Raw genomic sequence first — 19829 nt, 5'->3', positions numbered from 1 at the left:
TAAAATACTTCCGACGATTTTAGACGCCTCCCTACCGGATATCCTGGTGTGCCTTGAGCCCCAGGCGGTCCTGGGGGACCTTGAAACCCCGGCAAACCGGGAGCTCCGTCGTATGCGCTGTCGCCTCGATCTCCTTTCGTTCCGTTCGAGTTGCCACCTCCAGATCCAGGTTCTCCCCTGAAGCCTTGAAGACCCACAGGTCCTGGCAAGCCTCTTCTGCCTTGCAAACCTACTATCCCCTGCGCTCCTTGAGCGCCGTCGGTGCCGTTGCACCCGTCCAGACCTGGGGGACCTCTAGGTCCAGAGTCTCCAGAATATCCCTTCAACGAACGATTAGAGCGGACAAACAAGATTCAAAGAGTACTCACAGGACGTCCGGCTACTCCCGGAAGGCCTCGCTCCCCATCGTCACCCTGCAACAACCCCACCATTTAAAACATCTTAAGTTTTGATCAGCGACACGTCTTACTCTGGATCCTCTTTCTCCCGAACTTCCGTATTCTCCACCTTCCCCCTTTTCTCCTTTGGGGCCCAAAGGGCCGGGAGGACCTATGTCTCCGTAATCTCCAGGTGGTGCCGGAAGTCCTGGGAGGCCGGTGGTCCCCAGCCGTCCCTTGATTCCAGCGCAGTTACATTGGTAAGCGTTGGCACAGCCTTTGCACGACTGCAAAAGAAAAGTCTTCGTTATCCTGTCGAGGTTTTATTGCCGCCAGTACAAATTGCTCGAGTGGGTGGCGCATTATGGAGCCGCAAATAAATTTATTTCCGTCGTTAATCCCGTTCCAATTTTCCGAGAGATGAGAAAGTCCGGATAACGAGCGTAAACATCGTTGGGACTTGTGGAAATCGATTTGGACAAGATTAAAAATTGTGCGCCAATCGCGTAACCTCACGCACTTAATCAATGGACGGGTCAAGCGAATTTATGTCATCAGAGTCCTTATCTGGAAGATGGCACAAACTGGATGTTGTAATCTCCAGTCAAGGGTCACCACAATCCTCTGCTCTAATTATTATTTGTTATGAAACGGCCAAAACAGAGGCAAACGATAACGTAGCGACTATTTTCGGCGCGGTTACGTTACGAAAATCTTATTCCTTTAATCGAAAATAGCTCGTCCTTGACATCGAGTTCAGATTGGCGTGCAACGGCGGGTCCACGTTTTCCCCGCATTTTTCGCCTGCCTAGACCCGAGAATCGAACGTTTCGCGCGACCAAGGGGAAGTCCGCGGGCGGTCCGCTGGCCGCGCGACCTTCAGAGCTTGGCCCGCGAAAATCCGCGGTCCCAGCGCGCGCCCCGGCGGCGAACCGCCCTCGAAATGGGTTAATGCCCCACGTTTATCGGCGCACAATTATAGAATAACGACGGCGAAATCCGCGCGATTCTGCTCGGATAAACAAAGAACTCGTAATAACACTTCACGTTTACATTTCCGGGACCGTAAAAGTCGTAAATAAATCGGTGAGCCATCGACGGTTTCGGATGGAGGAACAATGCCGAGGTGGCCTCTCCATTGATAAGCGCCAATAGGTCAAAGACTCCGATCGATCCCGCGCGGATGCTCCGTCTAAATATTTACGCTCGGTCGAAACGGAAAGTGTTAATTGATAGAGACAAGATAAGAAAATTGCGGTGATCTTGAAGCGGTCGGAAATATTTCCCGAGTTATGAAACGCTAATCCAAACAGTGCGCCACATGGTCCGTCAGAAATAGCCAAACGGACGAGTTTAAAGTTTTCGTGGCCGATGCAGGAACTGCTCCAACGATAACCTCCCCTAATAATTCGTGACCTAAGAACTATGACCACGGCCAAAAAGTTTGATAGTGACGGCGTTAGACCGACCTCGATGGTGTCCGTTACAAAACGCTTATGTCACTGGACTCGTATTCGCAGCGATGACGGTGAACTCCTCCCGCAGAACTTTTCTAAATGTCACAAGTGATTTCACGCTGCACTTGCCTCAACAGAGCCATATTTGGTAATGAGGTCGCCCGATTATTAAATTCACGCGGTTATAACTCTTTTCGCAGACGCTCCAATTCCTCCTGCTCTTTGCATCACAGGACTTCTTCTCAAGACGCGCTACGCGATCCCAAGAGCTTTCTTGCTAATGCTAGATTAAGACCGAGACAATCGAAGATAAACCGGATCAACCTTGAACCGATCGATTTCTTCTGAGGCGATTCCTCTTATGGAAAATTCAGATTGGGCCGGGCGCTTGTTCTTAATTCAAGAGGTCCAGAAATGGAAACACCATTCAGAAATAGAAAGGCGAAGAACTGTGACTTGGCCGAATTTGTTTGCTGTTGCTATGACGAAGAAGACAAAGCGACAGTCGATTTGGCTTGCCTAGACGGAATGAAGATGTAGAAGGTTTCGTCACGGTTGTGTAATTATTAGAAAAACTGATTAGCACCAACCATAATATTTTCTAAAAATAGCAAACACGAATTAAATTATTTAGAAATGTTTGTTTTCTCCTCAATTTCAGCGTAAACTGCGTTCTTGAAAGTTTTGTCTGCGAGATAACAACATTGCATTTTACTACTTGGTTTGTTTGTGGTTATTAATAATAATTATGATGTTTTGTGGTAGAGAAAAGTAAATTGTTGAATTCCAGTTCAGTGTAGATTAGATTGCGGTTTTTCTTTTGGTGTCCTCTTTGTGAAACTGAAGTCACCGTCCTTTTTGACTTTGCCGGACGTGAAATTTAGACATCATGAGAAGGATAATTAAACAAAATTAAATTTAATAATGATGGACGATTTGAACGAGCTATCAAGGTCTCGCTAAATAAATATAAACTTTAGGCTTGTTAATTTGTCACATTTTTATAACCCAATACGTCAGGTCTTTAATTTCATTCGACAGACAGAAACATGTGTAGTAGACAGATGAGAATTTATTGTTTTATTCAGCAGTATTTTGTACCTATTTATTTTAATTAAAGCTGTGACATATCGCTTAAATCCTAATAAATCATATGACCGTAACCGAAGAACAAGTCATTTTCTTCTTCTTTCAGACGAGACAAATTTTTCTCTGACTGAGAAAATGTCTTCGTGGCTCTTATCATTCTGGTACGATTTGAGATCTGGTTTCGCCGGGAGCGTCATCAACTTCCGTGTTTACATGACACCTCATCACATTTCGCATTTTCGGCGTAACAAAATTCAATTAATCTTGTTTGAAAGCTTCACTTGGCACTCTTTCCAGACTAGTGGAACGGTGACGTTTGCTAAACATCCTTTTCCAGACAAACTGAATGAGTGTATTCAGTACTTGTATGGGTCACCGGGTTATTATGCAAGCCTCCCAAAAGGGTAAATCCTTGCCCAAGAACGAGTCAAATTTGGTCAATTACGGACCACCAACAATCCAATCAACTCGACTTACTTGCGGTGGTCAATCATAATCGAACGTTTTGAACTTAACATTGGAGTTGCGTAAGCTTTCATAATCCCAGGCTGCCAGACAGGCTAATGACCAACTACTCGAAATCGAGCGAGAAATTGCCGCCGCACCTGCCAGATTTGCGCCCAACATGGTTCTCTGTCACGGTGTCCGTCAACTCCGCCCGATTTGCATCCAACACAAAACCGTCTGCGCTACTCCAAAACGGATTAATCGGTTTTAAGTAAGTTGATAATTGCATCTGGCAGATCTGTCCATCAAATTCGCCTGATTTGCGTCTAACAGAAAATTGCGTGCACTACATCACAGTCGAGAGAGACAGTTGGGGTCAGTTTTGGGGGAGTTGGAAATTGCTTGCGCAGCGTTAGATTTGCCCCCAACATGTTTCTTTGTTTGGTGTCCATTAAACTCGCCTGATTTGCATCCGACAGAATCGTGTGTCCAGTTGCAGGACTCAGAGAGATAATCGTCTCGTTTTTAATCAATTTTGGGTAAATCGCAAATTGCACTTGCCAGATTGGGAGTCAAGGTGTCTCTCTATCAAGGTGTCCACCAAACTCGCCTGATTTGCATCCAACAAAAAAATCGTGTGCGCTATTGCGGGATGGAGAAAGATGGGGTTCGTTACAACACAATCAATTTTGGGCAAATCGTCAATTGCACTTGTCAGATTTAGAATGAAGGTGTCCCTCTGTCCTAATGTCCGCCAAATTCGCCTGATTTGCATCTGAGAGAATCGTGTGAGAGAGATAATCGTCTCGTTTTTAATCAATTTTGGGGAAATTATAAATTGCACAATTGCACTTGTGAGATTTGGACTCCAACATGTCTCTCTGTCGCGGTGTCCACCGAATTCGCCTGATTTGCATCCACCGGAAAAATCGTGTGCGCCTTTACAGGATGAAGAGAGATGAGAGACGTGAGGTCTCGTCACCTTTGGGTAAATAGTAATTTGTACTTGTCAGATTTGGACTGAAGGTGTCTCTCTGTCATGGTGTCCACCGAATTCGCCTGATTTGCGTCCAACGGAAAAATCGTGTGAGCTGTTGCAGGATGGAAAGAGCCGCCAGATCTCGTTTTTAATCAGTTTTGTGTAAATTGAAGCATTTCCGATGGGCAAACCGTGGATAATTGGAGATTAGTGCTTAGCACGTGTAAGATTGTTCAATTTTCGTGCGGCCACAGTCGAATGATTCGAGCGATTTCTCCTTCGTTAAGTTGGGATGAGTCGTCGAGATGAACGAAATTATAGCCCCAAATTAAAAAATTCCTGTGTCAATGGTGGCGCGCTCGTAAAACTTTTATCTGGCAAATCCTCTCCAAACCAGTCTTAAGGATGAGCCGCACAAGAAAAAAAAACAATGGGACGCGGGCGCGTCTGTAGCAACAAAACCAAGAGGCCAAGAGCTCTGGTGCTTGCAACGAAATGTGTTGCGTCATCTGTGCAGTTTTATTGGCTCGCAAAAGATTCGAGAATTTACGGCGAAAGCTCGCCCAACAAAGACATATCTTCGATCTATCCCGATGGATAATCAGATTACGCGTGTTGAGCGTTAATTGAGAAATTGTCTCCCCCAGTGAAGGTACTTAATATCGATTATATTCGGCGATGGCAGCATCCATTGCTCCAATTGCCACAATTGAAGAGGTTACGTTAAATTGAGTGAAATGTGGCACCAAACTCATCGTTTTAACTGGCTGCTATTACATCTCCGATTGCATCACTCTCGGGCAAAAATCCGTCGAGTGCACATTTCTCGCGATGCGATGACTCCAGACGAAACGTTACTCTTCCCGGATGTGCGATTGGCGCAACCGGAGCGCGTAATCCGCGGCACGCGTACTGTTTCGTGCAGAGCGGCGGCCCACGCGCGGCCCCGGTGGCGCTCCACCCCGCACAGCTATGCGCTGTATAAATTTGAACGCACCTAGAGCACACCGAAGAAGTGAAGCAACCTTGCCTCGAGCCCGGCGACTGGGCAAAGACTCTTATCTGAAATCGCGAGATTTTTTTTGGACGTTTGTTCCACTTTATCTGGTTAGTTGGAATAGTGCGCAAACAAAAGGCGATGGAAACCGCAATTAAACACGATAATAACTTGTAATTTCTATAAATAACGCGCGGGACCATTAAGTTCGTTGCAAGAACGGTCCCGGAACATATGGCGGGTGGACTGTGTCGTAACGACGCCTCTAAAACCGAACGTTATTGTTTCTTTATCGAATTTAGATAGCGTAATCGATTTGGCGCTCCAGTTACCAAGAATCGACGCAGACGACGCGCTTGACAACTGCCCAACTTAACACTTCTTGGCCAACGGAGATAAACCGCTCAAATTAGTCTAATCTCTAATAAGAGCCATAAACTTGCTCGTAACACTTCCATCAGTAAACAATCAACTGTGATGGCAACGCTTTTTCCAGATCAAAATCTCGATCTCTCAAACCTCCACACCCTGACCATTAAATCGGATCTACGACGAGCCGAATTGGTCTAAGCCTTTAATGGAGACGAGGCCGAGTTGCAAATTGGTCCGGTTGGATAATATCCCATTTTGGTATCGCATAGTAATGCGTCATTTTCCTGCATCTTTCGAGGTTATTGTAACCGGAAGTGTTATCTGTGCAGTTTTGTAGCCAGAAACGAGATTATTCCAATTCATGCGCGTGGCCGATAATTGTCATTCAAGTTTCTGGACTATTCGAGTAAAATGCTAAGGGGACAAGCACAGAATGATACAGTATGGAAACTGACACGAATAAAAGATGCATATAAGTTTAGATTTGAAGCAAAATTTTGTTTATCAAGTAGTAAATGACAAAATTTGGACATTTTTTAAACAAGAAGGGACCATCTGGCATCTGTTCTGAAGTTCTAGAGAAAATGGACAACCAATAATGTGATACGAAAATCTTTAGAGACCAAAAACTGCTAGAACTCCTAAATAGTGAATGATGTGTCGTTTTGTCATTAGTTTACTGATTAATCGTTCAATTGTTAACAAACTAAGAGAAAAGCTATCAACAATAATTATTGTTTATGAGGATGCTTGCCTTGAGAATTTCGTCATAAAAGAATAGACTAAACAATTGTTTGAAGTTTATGTAGACAAAACCCATCAAGAAATTCTCTAGCCACAAAAACGTAAACATGATGAAGAAAGAAGATTTAGATCAAAAGAATATGTAACCTAATAGTAAGCCAAACGTCTTATTAGACAGCAAGATTTCTTGGTGGTGAGGAAGATATCTTGATGGTGAGGAAGATATCTTGGTGGTGAGGAAGATATCTTGGTGGTGAGGAAGATATCTTGGTGATGAGTAAGATATCTTGGTGGTGAGTAAGATATCTTGGTGATGAGTAAGATACTTTGCTAGTAAGTAGTAGGATCTCTTTCAAACAGGAAAGTGTCTTCCAGTTTTTGTCCTTTTGTGACGGTTGGAAGAAAGATGTTACTGAATCCATAGAATGTTTTGCTTATTAGCGAGAAAGCAGAAGACCATGCTGAAAAGAATTCTTTTTGAAAAAAGAATTTATCTCGGTACGAATAAAATCAGTGTCAAAAGATCTTTCTGCCTTTTTTTGCAAAGAGCAAAGAGTGAAAGGAAGATGTTGCTAAATCTGCAGAAAGTAAGCGGGACATTCTTTTGCAAAAATAATCCTTCTTGGTACGACTAAAATCTGTGTCAAGAGTTTTTTCCACTTTTTCTTGTTGGGGAAAATTAAGAGAAATATGTTACTGAACCTAATTACTGCGTCATCTTTTCTCAAAAATGTCATTCAGTTCACCACGCCCTAACAACTCCCTTCTTACATGTTAGTTCCTGCAAAAATTCAAGAACTGAATCATCCACTCTATCACTCTGATTTGAGTCCAAGTGGCCATTACTTCTTTTCAAAACTGAAATGGTTGAAGTTTTGGTAAATTGACATAGAAGAATTTGGTTTATAATAAAGAAAAATATTACTACTGAAGAGATGGGTTAAAATTTGGAAAAATGTATATTTAGAACTTTCTTTGATTTTTTTTTGTAATAATTTTATTTTACAGCGGCAGTGATTTTACAAAAAATTATTAATACTTGTGTATAAATCGCTATTTACGTGTGCTAACTGCGTACGTGCGTGTAAATTTCCCACTTAAAAAAATCGTTTTTTTTTAATTTTTTATTGTTCCTGGTAACTCAGCAAACCGTTTAGACCTTATCATCTTCTCTGTTATAATTAACTCCTTAAACCTTAACGGCGCAGTTTTATAACCTGATCCTTGGGCACCAATCAAGTAGCGTTCTTTACGAGGACCTCTGGGCCCTGATCCTTAACCCCATAAATGACTGTATTAATTACCTCACGATTAACTGCCCCAACGACTTCTGCATAACCCAGCCAGATGGGTGTGAGAACAATAAAAAAAAAGTGTATTTTTTGGATGCAGCAGATGCTAGACCACATTCGGTGCACAAAATTTATGTAAGTGTGTCACCATTGCCATAACTTTCGCATTAATAACAATGGGAGCTTTGTGATGGACAGCGTTTTATGGTCGCGTTTACTTGATGAGTTTCTGTTATAAAATATTTTATTACGTAAAGAATAGTTCTCGTTCTCCGCCTAACGGTGCAGGTTATAAACTAATGTCCATGTTAAATTCGAAACACGTTTGCATCTCGGCAAATTTAAACACTGCACACCACTGACACTTCATTCGACGAAGATAAATCAAACGAATTTACGACGCTGCAGATTTACCGAAAAATCTCATGATTCACGCCGATTCTGATTGAATCCTGCACACTACCAATTACAAAAAAATCAAACAACAGAATGCGAGCTGCACTTTCATTGACGCTCGTTGTGGCTGATTTATCGACCAAATGTCACGTACGATGACACATCTGATAACTGATAAGACTGACAGGTCGAAGCTAATCTTCACGATCACCCTGTACAGGGTGTTAGGTAAATGTCCTGCAAACTTTAACCGCGAGCTACTGGCTTTATGTAGAACTCGGAAAAAATATTTTAAAAATTCTGTCAAAAAATAAATTGACATTTAATTTTTGAGGTAAAATTTATTTTAACTGCTTTTAGTCTTCTACGTTGTCCCACAACCTCGTAGGTAAAATTTCGGCATATTTTTAAAATACACCCTGTATATCATATTTTATAAAACGTACGCCAATGCGAAGTAACCTCTAGGAAATATGCTTTAAAACAAGAAGACCGCCAGTAGCTCGCGGTTAAAGTTTGGCAAGACAAATACCTAACACCCTGTATATGCTCGATTGAGTTATTTTTATTGGATCCGGCAATAAATCAGTCATCCACTCCCACATCACGCCCCAGCCTAATGGACAATCAGCGCGCAGTGTAAATACAGAGCGACGTAAAAAATCTCGATTCCCGTGTGAAATCACCCTGTATCCCGTGGAGAGTCTCGGGGCAATAACTATTCGTTATTAACTGGCACGAGACAAAGCCGCATGCACGCCCATCGATTTACGACCTTCTTGCGCTGTAAAGTGGAGGACCTCTTTTCCTGGTGGTCAATGACGGAGTGGTCGTTCAGACAAAAGGTGTCGGATTTCTTGGGAAGCGTCGCCACCCACGAGACCCGACGACAAGTCTAGTGAGACATCATCATCGTGGGTAACCCACGTCACTCTAATCAGGAGTGTAGATAGGAGCGACAGTTTTATTTGGCAGGTTTGGTCGCCGCTCCCGCTGGCGTAACGAGGAATGCTTGCCCCCGGGTGACGGCGAGTTCCTTGCCCCCGACTCGGTGCTCTGGTAGCACCCGTGAATGTAAATCACCGAGATGGTCTTTATTAAAATCCCGCCGGGCAGCATAATGAATCTAATCAGGAGTGTGCTTAACGGGCGTCAATCTCACATTTTTAATCTCGGCGAGACAAAAGACGAGAAAAAAAAAACGGGGGCAATAATAATAACATCAGCAGCGGTTCGATCCCGCGTTGTAACTCGATCCGGAGCTGCACTCCTGGACTCCTGTGGGTGTAGCGGCTATCGCTGCTTCCTACGGGCACCACCCACGCTATCTTCGGCGGCCACGTGACTAACACAATTTCCCTGTGTCGTCTGTGGCGGTGCTGGAGATGTGCCACTTTACCATCTTTATTTGGTGAACTGGTTTCCTTTATTATCGCGACAGTGCGGAAGTGGCGAATGATCTAATGCGCGAATTTTATCGTATTTTGACGGTATGTCGAGGACGGAGTCCCACTTTATTTTTGTTGTGCCATTGACGATTAGATTTTTTGTTTGGGATTATTTCGGCCTGATGCGCCACCAGTTTAGCTTCCTGTCTGGCGCTGATGCAGCAGGAATGGAAACGCGCGAAGATGCGAAACCTCTTGCAGAAAACCTCGAACCACAGGAATTACACCCGAAGAGGAAAGTGGCACGATTGCGGTCACGATTTACGACAATTCCAAGTTTGTTTCAAGTCGAAAATCGAAGATTTGATTTTGTTAGACAGAAACCAATCTGGAGAACCACGATTGAAATTTAATAATACTTACCTAAAAGGGGAACTTCTCCAATAATAAGATAAATTTTATCTCTTCACCAGCGAATTTGATGTATTAACATGTTATATGTTGAAAAAAAAATCAAAAATTGCGACAAGAGTATTCAAATTTATGACAAAAAGAATAAAACAATCAAGAATTTTCTGTATTCTTAATTTTTATATACATAACAGAATCAGTGATTATTTTATAAATCAGCAATATTTTAATGCACAAGACAATTTTTTCGATTTATATTTGGATTCTGTTCATTAATGTCCAAATGAATTTGTCATTTAGAAGAGAAATTACACAAAAAATGTACGATTTTTTTTTATTATACAGTCTGTCCAAAAAGTCTGGAAACACCCAAATAAAATAGAAACGAACGATTTTCGAGAAAAACGCAAAAACAGGTGAACTAGTGTTTTCAAAAAGCTTTCTGCTGATGGTATCTGCTTACTGTTTTTGATGACCTTGAAAGAGTTATGACGTCATCAGAGTTTTTTTTTAAATGGCAACGTCGCATTTTTACTACCGTTTTTAATAGATCTTTTAATTGTCTATTGTCAAAAGAATTTTCAATTTACATAAGAAATTTACTAAAAAAACATAATTGGTTAGAAAATAAAGAAAACTTTAATTTTGAATAATTCTTACAACAAATGTTCAAAATGTTGTCCTTGAACATCTTGACAATATTCTAAACAATAATAAAATTCGTTTTCGACGTTCTCTATTATTTCAGCAATTTTTTTTTAACATAACTTTTTCAAGGTCATCGAAAAGACCGAACAGACACTAGGTATCAGCAGAAAGTTTTTTTAAAACACTAATTGACTTGTCTAGATTTTTTTCAAAAATTATGCGTTACGTTTTCATTTGGGTGTTTCCAGACTTTTTGGACACACTGTATGTATTCAAACATTTGTATCAAGAGAGAAAAATGTCTCTGAAAGTTTTGGGCTTTCTTGCAATAGTTATCGAATGAAGAAACATTTTTAGTTTTAATTATTGAATAAAATAACCTGCGTTCAGAAATTAATCCGTTTGGAGTAGACTGTGCATTTTTGAATGCACCTCTGATTAAGGTTTTGTTAATATTCGTAAGTTTGGTTTTAGGTTGTGTGGGTTAAGAAACGACAAGTGTGTTCCAAACCACAGCCAACTCCAAACTTGCAAGTTTTTGAACATCCGTTATATCAAGGTTATAGTTTTAGATATGAAAATGGTCGAGTAGTAATTAAAATAAGCTAGGATTAAAAAAATGTTATTGTGCATTCTGTTGCTTGAGGTGTCCGAAGAACGAACAGGAAAAAAATTCCTGCGCAAGTAAGTACTTCATTGTTTGACAATCACTATCTACAAAGGGAGATTTTCACCTTTAATTGTTCTTGAAAGCAACAAATTATTGAATAAAGTATTTTTAGATCAGGTTTGAATGTAAACAGTCTATTTGTAATTAAAATGTATTACGACCACGCAGATTTTCTACAATTCTACAAACCACAAGAATGTTATTAGAATTATGGAAAAAAAAATGTGGGAGGAAGGTTGTTTAAGATTCTAATGCCATTTAAAAAGTGATAGAATAATCCAGAATTTAATACATTTTAAATTCTATTCTACGTAACAAGCTCATTTCTGATCTACGGATTTAAACTAAATGTTACAAAGTCTCTACTTTTCTGATGATCTTTAATTAATGTCTTCGATCTTCATAAGATTTGAATTCTTATTAAATGAGAAATTGTAAAAAAAAATATATCACTTAAACTCTGTAACCTACTGCAGTAAAAATTTTAAATAAATCTTTCATTTCTATAAAGAAATATAAATTTCAAAAAATGTATCAATTAATGTCTTCAACGAACAATTTAAAAGTACACGTGCCCCAAAATTCGCAGATCAGATTAGCAGTACGTTGTTAATGTTAAGTAGTCATAAAAACAGTCAGTCATAAACATCAGGTAAAAATGTTTTTTAAAAATGTTTCTTTGACACCCAGTATACAGGGTGTCTCAAAATTCGCGAAATCCGAATTCAGAGCGTTGTAGGGGATCACTTCAGTAGTCCAAATATGGAAATAAAAAAAAAATCGGGACTCCCCCCACAAAGATACATTGGTCTGAATATGCACTCTTTGAAGTGCGTTTTCTTCAAATACAGGCTGAAAAGTTCAGTGTCTATTGTTATTTATGGTGTAGATGATTGTGGAAAATAATAACGTAAAACAATTTTTTGAAGAATAGCTTTACTTTGGAGTAAAAAAATCTTACATTTTTGTAATTATTTTTCGAGCTCCACTGGGTCCTTTCCTACCACGCTCTGAATTCGGAATTCACGAATTTTGAGACATCCTGTAGGTATATCTTAAGTATCACATGTCTTAATTATTCTTCCAAATAGCTAACTAACATTAGAATTTAAAAAATCTGAAAATAATGCGTCTACAGGTAAAGAAAAATTTTCAAAAGTAATACCACAAGGGCTGAAATTTTTTTGGGAACACTTTGATACTTCTTTGCAAATTAGCATATACATTTTTTGGTATTTCTGCGTGGCTGTGATAAGTGAAATGCTCATAAATTATAAGAAAACTAGAAAGTATCTTAAAAAAATTCTCTCCTCACGTGGTATTTGGAACGATTATTAAATTTGCAATAATTCACATGGACGTTTGGACGACAGCAGTCATTGGTTACTTACTGATTTGAATTCATTCCAATCGCAATCGACTGCGGCATTAATTGTGCTCAGTTACATTTAATTTTGATTGGCGTTTGTTGTAAAAATTATGAGTGTCATTGGTTTGTTTATGACAGTATTGTATAATCATTTGTAATTGTTCCTGGAAGCAAGAGATTATTGAACGACATGAGTACATTAAAGTAGATTAAAATAGTACATTTGTGATTAAAATATGTGACGTATAAAAATATTCCATCAGGAAAAAATAAAAGGTATTCAAGATCTAGAAATAACACTAATGAGAACTTGATAACAAGATCTAAGTATTATTTGATTTATAATTTTGTTAAAATTAATTTTCTTATTGTGTTAATCACTGTCTTCAAAGAATTAAAAAAAAACTTCTTCAAATTCTTCAAACAACCACAATTGAAATAAAAATATTCATCTGAAAGTAATCATGATCTGCAAAGAGAAAATTTTCAATTTTTTAAATTGTTTTTCTATTTTTTTTTCCCTTTCGAAAAGGTTTTGTTACTACTTTAATTCTTCCTGGACAATAAACGAGCTGCGATAAATCGACAAAATATAAAAAAAAATCTGCACCACTTGTTATCGCACTCCGAGTCTTCCTTTCATTAAATTGCGCAATTTAACCAGACATTTAAAAATTCCAATTTGCACCTTCTCAGAACCCATTCCTTTTACAAAATATTTCGACAGAATTACAACCCAACCTACTTATTCCCGCAGTAAAACTAATTAATTTTAGATTTATCTGGACTGGTATTTTTTCTGGTAGCAATTATCCGCATTAAACAGGATTTTATTAATGTTTGTACCGGATTATAAACGAACCTACATTTACCGCAATAAAATTAATCAATTTCAGACATATTTATTCGTGGAGGCCGGTCCTGGACGCACGTAGAAAATCGCCGAATCCCAGACGGCAGATGTTCCATCTGCAATAAATTTCACGCGACCGGAAAAAATAAAACTCCCGATGTCGAACCTCCTGGATTTTCAGACTGCTCGGGTTTATCGGCCCCGCCAGAGAAAAATAAGAAAACGTCTGCGTAACCCAATAAATAATATCGCAAAGCACGCCATAAACCAGCCTTATGTGTACGGCGTCGGGCACTGCGTTTACGTTCCGCTTGTCGTTTTGTGCCATTACGTTAAGTGCGCAAACAGGGGCGATAATTCATCCACGACGAAACGTCATGTCAGCCGCTCGCACCGAATGATTTGCGCGTTCACCACGCGCGTTACGCAACGCGCAATTAACGCAACCTCAATCCGGCACAATGCCGCTCTTTCATCGGCAGACGAGCCGATTCGGAGAAATGGGACAATAAAAACGGGACAAAGCCGCCGCCACTTTCACCGCCGCCAAAGCAAGGTCGCCCGCCGCGGTACCGTCAAAGCAGGAAAGCGTGTACCGTTGATTTGCGAACCGGAGGCGTGATTGATGACCCCGGACTAGGACAGACGGGGATGGCGGAAGATGGTGCGCGTTGGTGGTCCGCCGGCGGCCACTCCGATCGCTTATCAATTATTTTTCGCATGTCGAACAATGCCTCTCGATTTTAGACGCACGTGCGCAAAATCCATAAAATGGAAATAGCCGAGGCCAGATGGGCGCGTTACGCAACGGTTGGGACAACCGCGGTCCCGCTGGACCTGGCGAATTCATGAATGGCCGAACAATGGCGCTGAATGGAGGATGCAAATGACGGCTCGATGGTACCGACCCATCGCGGACCAGATGGTCGACGGTCGTAAATCGCGCCGTCTGCACTCGCCGACGGAGTTGACCTGCTAGGTATGCATTACCTGATCTGTAGCATTGTGCCAGGAGTGACTTCAACGGTGGATCAGGAGGCGAAATCGAGCCGCGGATCGTGAATTGACGCAAACATGTGTTTGGAAACGCAAACAGTCGCCGAAGACATCGCTTACTAAAAAAGAAACGTCATGTAGGACGTAATGGTGTCACGGGTGGTGGGCGGTTGGTTAAACACAAGGTGACAATAAATTTCAAATATTCTACGTAAACAATGTGCCGCGGTGGTTTGGCGCCCATCGTGCCCATGCGGGTACCATTTGGAAACGCTTGCTGTCGTAATTAGGCGTGACATGATCCCAATTGAGAAGAAGGATCTTCCAGACACGTAGGAGTCGGGGTAAAGACCGCTGGATTTGCGCCATAACTCGCCACATAATCCTGCCGTCAGTTCCTTACAAGGATAATGTAAATATTTCATCCCGATCGTGTCGCTATAACGGGCAGAGCCGCATTTGCAAGCGATCATTATAAATGCGGCTAGAGTGCATTCATAATTCATAAAAAGCCAAGGTTGTTCACCCTTGGGATGGTCACGCGATTAACCCACTTCTGGGGGTTCCACAAAACACACCATTACGAAGGCGTTAACGACGCGTTGGGAAATTCAGACCCAGAAGAAGTCTCCAAATCTTTGGACAATTGCTGGCTGCATTTGGGCAAAACGACCGAGCGGATGTGAGCTTGTGAGTCACATTCCTGCAGCACACTTCGAAAAAGTGCTGAGACTGCTGCGACCCGAGCTGCTGACTGCTGAATGCACCTTTTCCATCCCGTTCGGACTGATTTCAACGTGCCATGCTCGACAACACATCGAATGGTCGACAAATTCCCTCAAGGCTCAACTTTCGTACCTTTCCTTTCAACGCAAAGAACCACGCACTGACGTTTTCTTCTTATCGATTGATCGAACGCTACTCCTGGCGGTCCTTTTGATGTGAATGATCACCTGTTCAGAGAGGAACAAGCGACATCTTGTATCCTTGTGTCACAGACAAATGAATGATCTGTAATTACTGTTCCCGTCAGGAGATAACGTCTGCAGCTCCATTCAACGAAATGATCAGTCTTGGCAAATATTTGGGCGTGGGATGGTGCGTCGATACTTGTGTCGAATTTCCAAATCGTCTTGAATAATTGAAAAGGTTACGAGTTTTTGTCAGGTCTGAATCGCAGGTCCCAACCTAAACTAGTTCTGTCTTTGTGATTCTCCCAGAGATACCAAGACATGAATTTGAATTTTGTGTTGCGGAGGAGGTTCCCCAGATACCAAAAACCCACTTGGTGTGAAGAACCTTCGCCTGCGCGGTGCAACTTTCGCAAAAAATTAATAAAACTGTTTGGACAAGGTTCGAAGCGATAATTAATAAAGAGTGAGATTCCGCTATTTTTGCACTTGTGATGTCCCATCGTGGGCAGTGAGAGAACAGGTTCCGTATTGATCTACCCAAGTTGGATTGCTCAATTAAGCGAAGAAGCACCGAAGCACGACTAAAAAATAAAATAAACAGTGTAGGGCCGGCTTCATTATCCACATGGTAATTAAAATTTGTTCCCTTCTATTAAATTGGTGGGTGGTATGGTGCGCCGGCCCCAGCTTCGTCTCCATCAACACACCAATTTGCCGCACCGTAATAATTATTCTCAAGGTAAATTTCTTTATTTACTCACCGACACGAACACGATTTTTCACGCCCGAAGAGAGATTACCATCTCGGAAAGGACCCTTGTTACAAGGGCATTATTGTATCCCGCACAATGCTACCACAAATAGAGATTTCTATCGGGTGTACCCAGTGGCGCACCAAATTACTACCATCTGACGTCACCGAAGAACAAACATTGGGAGAAACGTGGCCACAACCGGAGATGCACGGGAAATGCACAAAACGTGTGCGAAGCAATGACAGATTTTATAGTTTGGAGAACAAACAAAACACAGGATGGAGCCAAGAAAAATATTGTGCAACGGTCAGAGGTATTAAACGTACCAGAAGATCAGTTGGTCAGTTGTTGTATCAATTACATATTACGAAATGATCACGGACAATCTCCCACGTGCCCAGTTATACTCGTAATTGCAGTTATAAAGGACAGCTGGGACGTATTAGGTGATCTGAAAATTATTTGTACTGTTTACTGTAATGACGTTTTGGTTCTCACTTCTGTCACTGCCTGGTGAATTATTTTTGGGAGCCTCTGCACGCCACTGCGCCCCCGAATTTCCCAACAATGTCTGCGTCCAATCTGTCACGTTCTTCTTGTGGTGTGTTTAGGCGTCGGCCCCTCAGACGCTCTTCACCACCGAAATGACGCCACGCGCACCTAAATCACGACGTGCCTAATTAGAGACGACACAAATCCCTGTTTCGTGGGCCCCCCTAATGCCCATTTAATTAGGTCTCTTTGTGCGGCCTGCCATCGCACAGTGATTCATTGTCCATCGGCGTTGATCGTAAACTCGAACAAATCACCGCTCGTAATTTATCAAATTAAACATGTCTTTACGGGGGGAGATTACGGCGAAGAGGTTAGCCGATCACCATTTAACACGGCCCATTTGTAAGGAGAAGCCGTCAAAGGCGATACGGACAATCAGTTGACCGGCCACGTTGCTTATCGCAGATGGCCCAAAGTCGTCTTAGCTGAGGCCTGAAGGCTTAATTGTGCCAGAGCAAGAAGAACGAGGCATTGTTCTTCGTATATCGAAGTTGCGATTTCGTGTGAGATTCGGTGAAGAACATTTTCTTCTTCTGTGGTCGCGTCTCGACACTTTACGACGGTTTTACCATTCACGGAGATAATAAAAATCTGAACTGAATGAACTGAAGTGCAAGAGACGGAGATGTTTACGGTCTAATCGTGTCAGGAATGCTTTTCAGATTACTCTATCATTGCCAAGGCAAATCGGGAATTTAGAATTTCTTTCTTTCACGCTGAAACTCCAGAAGGGAAATAAACACACGTTAAAGCGACAAATCGGGTAATATATGACTAAACAGGAAGCGACGAGGCAGGACTTTGTAGGAAACCGAACAATTAGAGCGTCTTCGAAAGTGAGGTTAAGTCACCGGTGCTGTCAAGAGTTTTGCGGTAAATCTCGAGAAAACAGCTTTTATATCGCTTACCACAGATTGTTCTGGTCGTCTTGCCCCAAAATAATTGCAGAATAGTTGAGGAATTTTCAAAAAGTGTGACAACAATGACAGATGACGTTTATTTATTATATTTTATAAAAAGCGATAGGTAGTGAGAGATATTTGGATATTTTGCAAAAACTGATGAAAATGGTGATCAACAAACGTACGAAGTAGTTTTCTGAATAGAAATAAAGTGTGTTGCCGCAACTTAACCTCACTTTCGGCTGGAGAATGACAGGTGACTTGATGCATGTGCAAGAAGTAGAAGGGATCTGACTCACTGGCGATGCAGTTTGATTAATGGCAGCACATTTAAACCAAATTGGGTAATAAGGCAATCATTCACCGGGACCACACCACTGAGCCCATTCACTCTGCATACGGTAATGAAAGGAGCTTATACGAGGAGACAACTCTTGAAATTTTATGAAGTTGTAGACGAGTTGGGAATGGAAATTAAAATAAACAAATACGTTCTAATTATGGACCAAGGTACTAGAACTTTGCTGTAGTAATCATCAGCTACTGAGTAAACTACTGAATCACTCCAGACTCGAAACCAAATAACCGTGGAAAAGAAGTTCAGTTGAAAATTTGACCGTCCGCAAAACAGTTGTAAATTAACTGGATCTTTGTGTTTGGTGCCAGGTTAGTGATGTTTATTTTACTACATTGTTTGTTTTACAATAAATTAATAAATCGATTCCTTCCGCTGTTGCAACAAGTGTGTCGCAACAAATTCTAAATGTGTTCTCTGCTCAGTTTCCAGAGAATCTCAAACATGCACAGATTGACGTGTAGGCGACTATTTAATCATTATATGAAAAATCGAGAACATTTTTAAATTAAGTCAGAATTATAAATCATTCCAAATGAATATGTAACAGTTTTGAGTGTAATAAATTATTTTTTTTTTGATTAAGAAAGGTCAAACGGTTCATTGTTAAGCCTTGAATCCCACAAAAAATGTAATCTGTAACTGTGGAAGTAAACAGTTATTGAGTTTGTGCATCGCAAATTTAAGCGCAAATTTACCAACATCCAGCTAAAGGTCGAAAGTCAAGTGTTCTCTTCAAATAACATCAATTCATTCATTAATTAAATTGAAAGAATCTTTGCAGATTAAATATTTGTGATTATTGGAGATAAACCCTGAACTGAAACAAATTGGAAGTGGAAACTTATTCATGGTTCTACGATGTTTTCTGGTATTCTGTATTTAGTAGAGGTTTTGGATTTTCTCATGGGCTATGAGTCATATCTGCGCAAACGACGAACATCGGTTTCAAGTTATAAAGTAGTCGAAGTTTTCAGTTTTCATTTACAGATTTTTCACTGATTTATCGCCTTCGCGCAGATATTCCAAGGTCACAGCCCATGAGAGAATCCAACACTTCTACCGACAATGGCGATTTTAGGTTGTTTAATGATTCAAAATGCAATTTGAAGCTGATGGGAGCTTCTCAATCCGTACGAAAGACAAAGTTTTTTTGACAGACGATTGACAAATAAATTCAGAAGAATTTAGCCATCACAAAACGAGTCGGTCAAATATGCGGAAGCAAGGATGAACTTTTCGAGTTTGAAACTGAAGAACTCGGCTAATTGAAAATTGAGACCTCTTGAACATGTGTCAGTCGCTCCGTAGGTAGTGAATTTGGATGACAACCGTGAAATGCTTCAAGTGTCAATGTTCAACATTTGCTCTCCGAAGCCGACAGCGACAAACAAACAAGTATTAAATTACACAGCCAATTAGAATCTCACGCTTTTTTGTGGACACGCAGTATTCGAGAATCGAAACAGAATCCAGATCAAGATATTAATTCTTGAAGCTCGACGAAGTCTTAAAAAAGCTTGAAGAGGATAAGTTGGCGGATTATGCCAGTGTTTTTGAAAGGAAAAACAAAGTTGTAACTACCAGGAAGAGTTGAACACATTTTATAGAGGAAATTCGAACCGGCGATTGTTTTGCAATAGCAACAAAGCGATTCGTGTTTCCTCTCCAAATACATCCATCACTCTATTTCTTGTTCCTTGTAAACACGAAAATACCAGAAAGCTCCAGCTTTGAAGTCGACCCACATCCTGAATACCAAGAAGCGATTCGTCATTACCATTGCACCAAAACAGAGTCCCATAAAGCGAATCTCGTGACTGGCACTCGCAAAAAATGGATTGAAAATATGTTTATCGGCCA

The 19829-nt window shown here is 41.0% G+C and overlaps 1 protein-coding gene and 1 long non-coding RNA gene across 3 annotated transcripts in view; one reads left to right on the top strand and one right to left on the bottom strand.

Moving 5' to 3' along the window:
- Positions 1-19829, bottom strand: part of vkg (viking) — a 31538-nt gene that overhangs the window by 5598 nt on the left and 6111 nt on the right. The window contains exons 2-4 of the mRNA XM_069047746.1: positions 470-664; positions 369-413; positions 36-320 (exon numbers count right to left, since the gene is read on the bottom strand). Of these exons, the coding sequence (XP_068903847.1) occupies positions 36-320; positions 369-413; positions 470-664 (525 nt within the window). The remainder of the gene's footprint in view (positions 1-35; positions 321-368; positions 414-469; positions 665-19829) is intronic.
- Positions 15569-18544, top strand: LOC138131005 (uncharacterized). Of its 2 annotated transcripts, none has more exons than XR_011159688.1 (2): positions 15569-18012; positions 18068-18544. It is a non-coding gene; the product is annotated as an uncharacterized lncRNA (long non-coding RNA). The 2 variants fall into 2 exon arrangements; XR_011159689.1 differs by having other exon boundaries at positions 18062-18544.

The sequence above is a fragment of the Tenebrio molitor genome, chromosome 5 (genome assembly GCF_963966145.1).
Source record: "Tenebrio molitor chromosome 5, icTenMoli1.1, whole genome shotgun sequence".
Classification (NCBI taxonomy): domain Eukaryota; kingdom Metazoa; phylum Arthropoda; class Insecta; order Coleoptera; family Tenebrionidae; genus Tenebrio; species Tenebrio molitor.
This window is presented reverse-complemented; position numbering and strand designations above follow the sequence as displayed.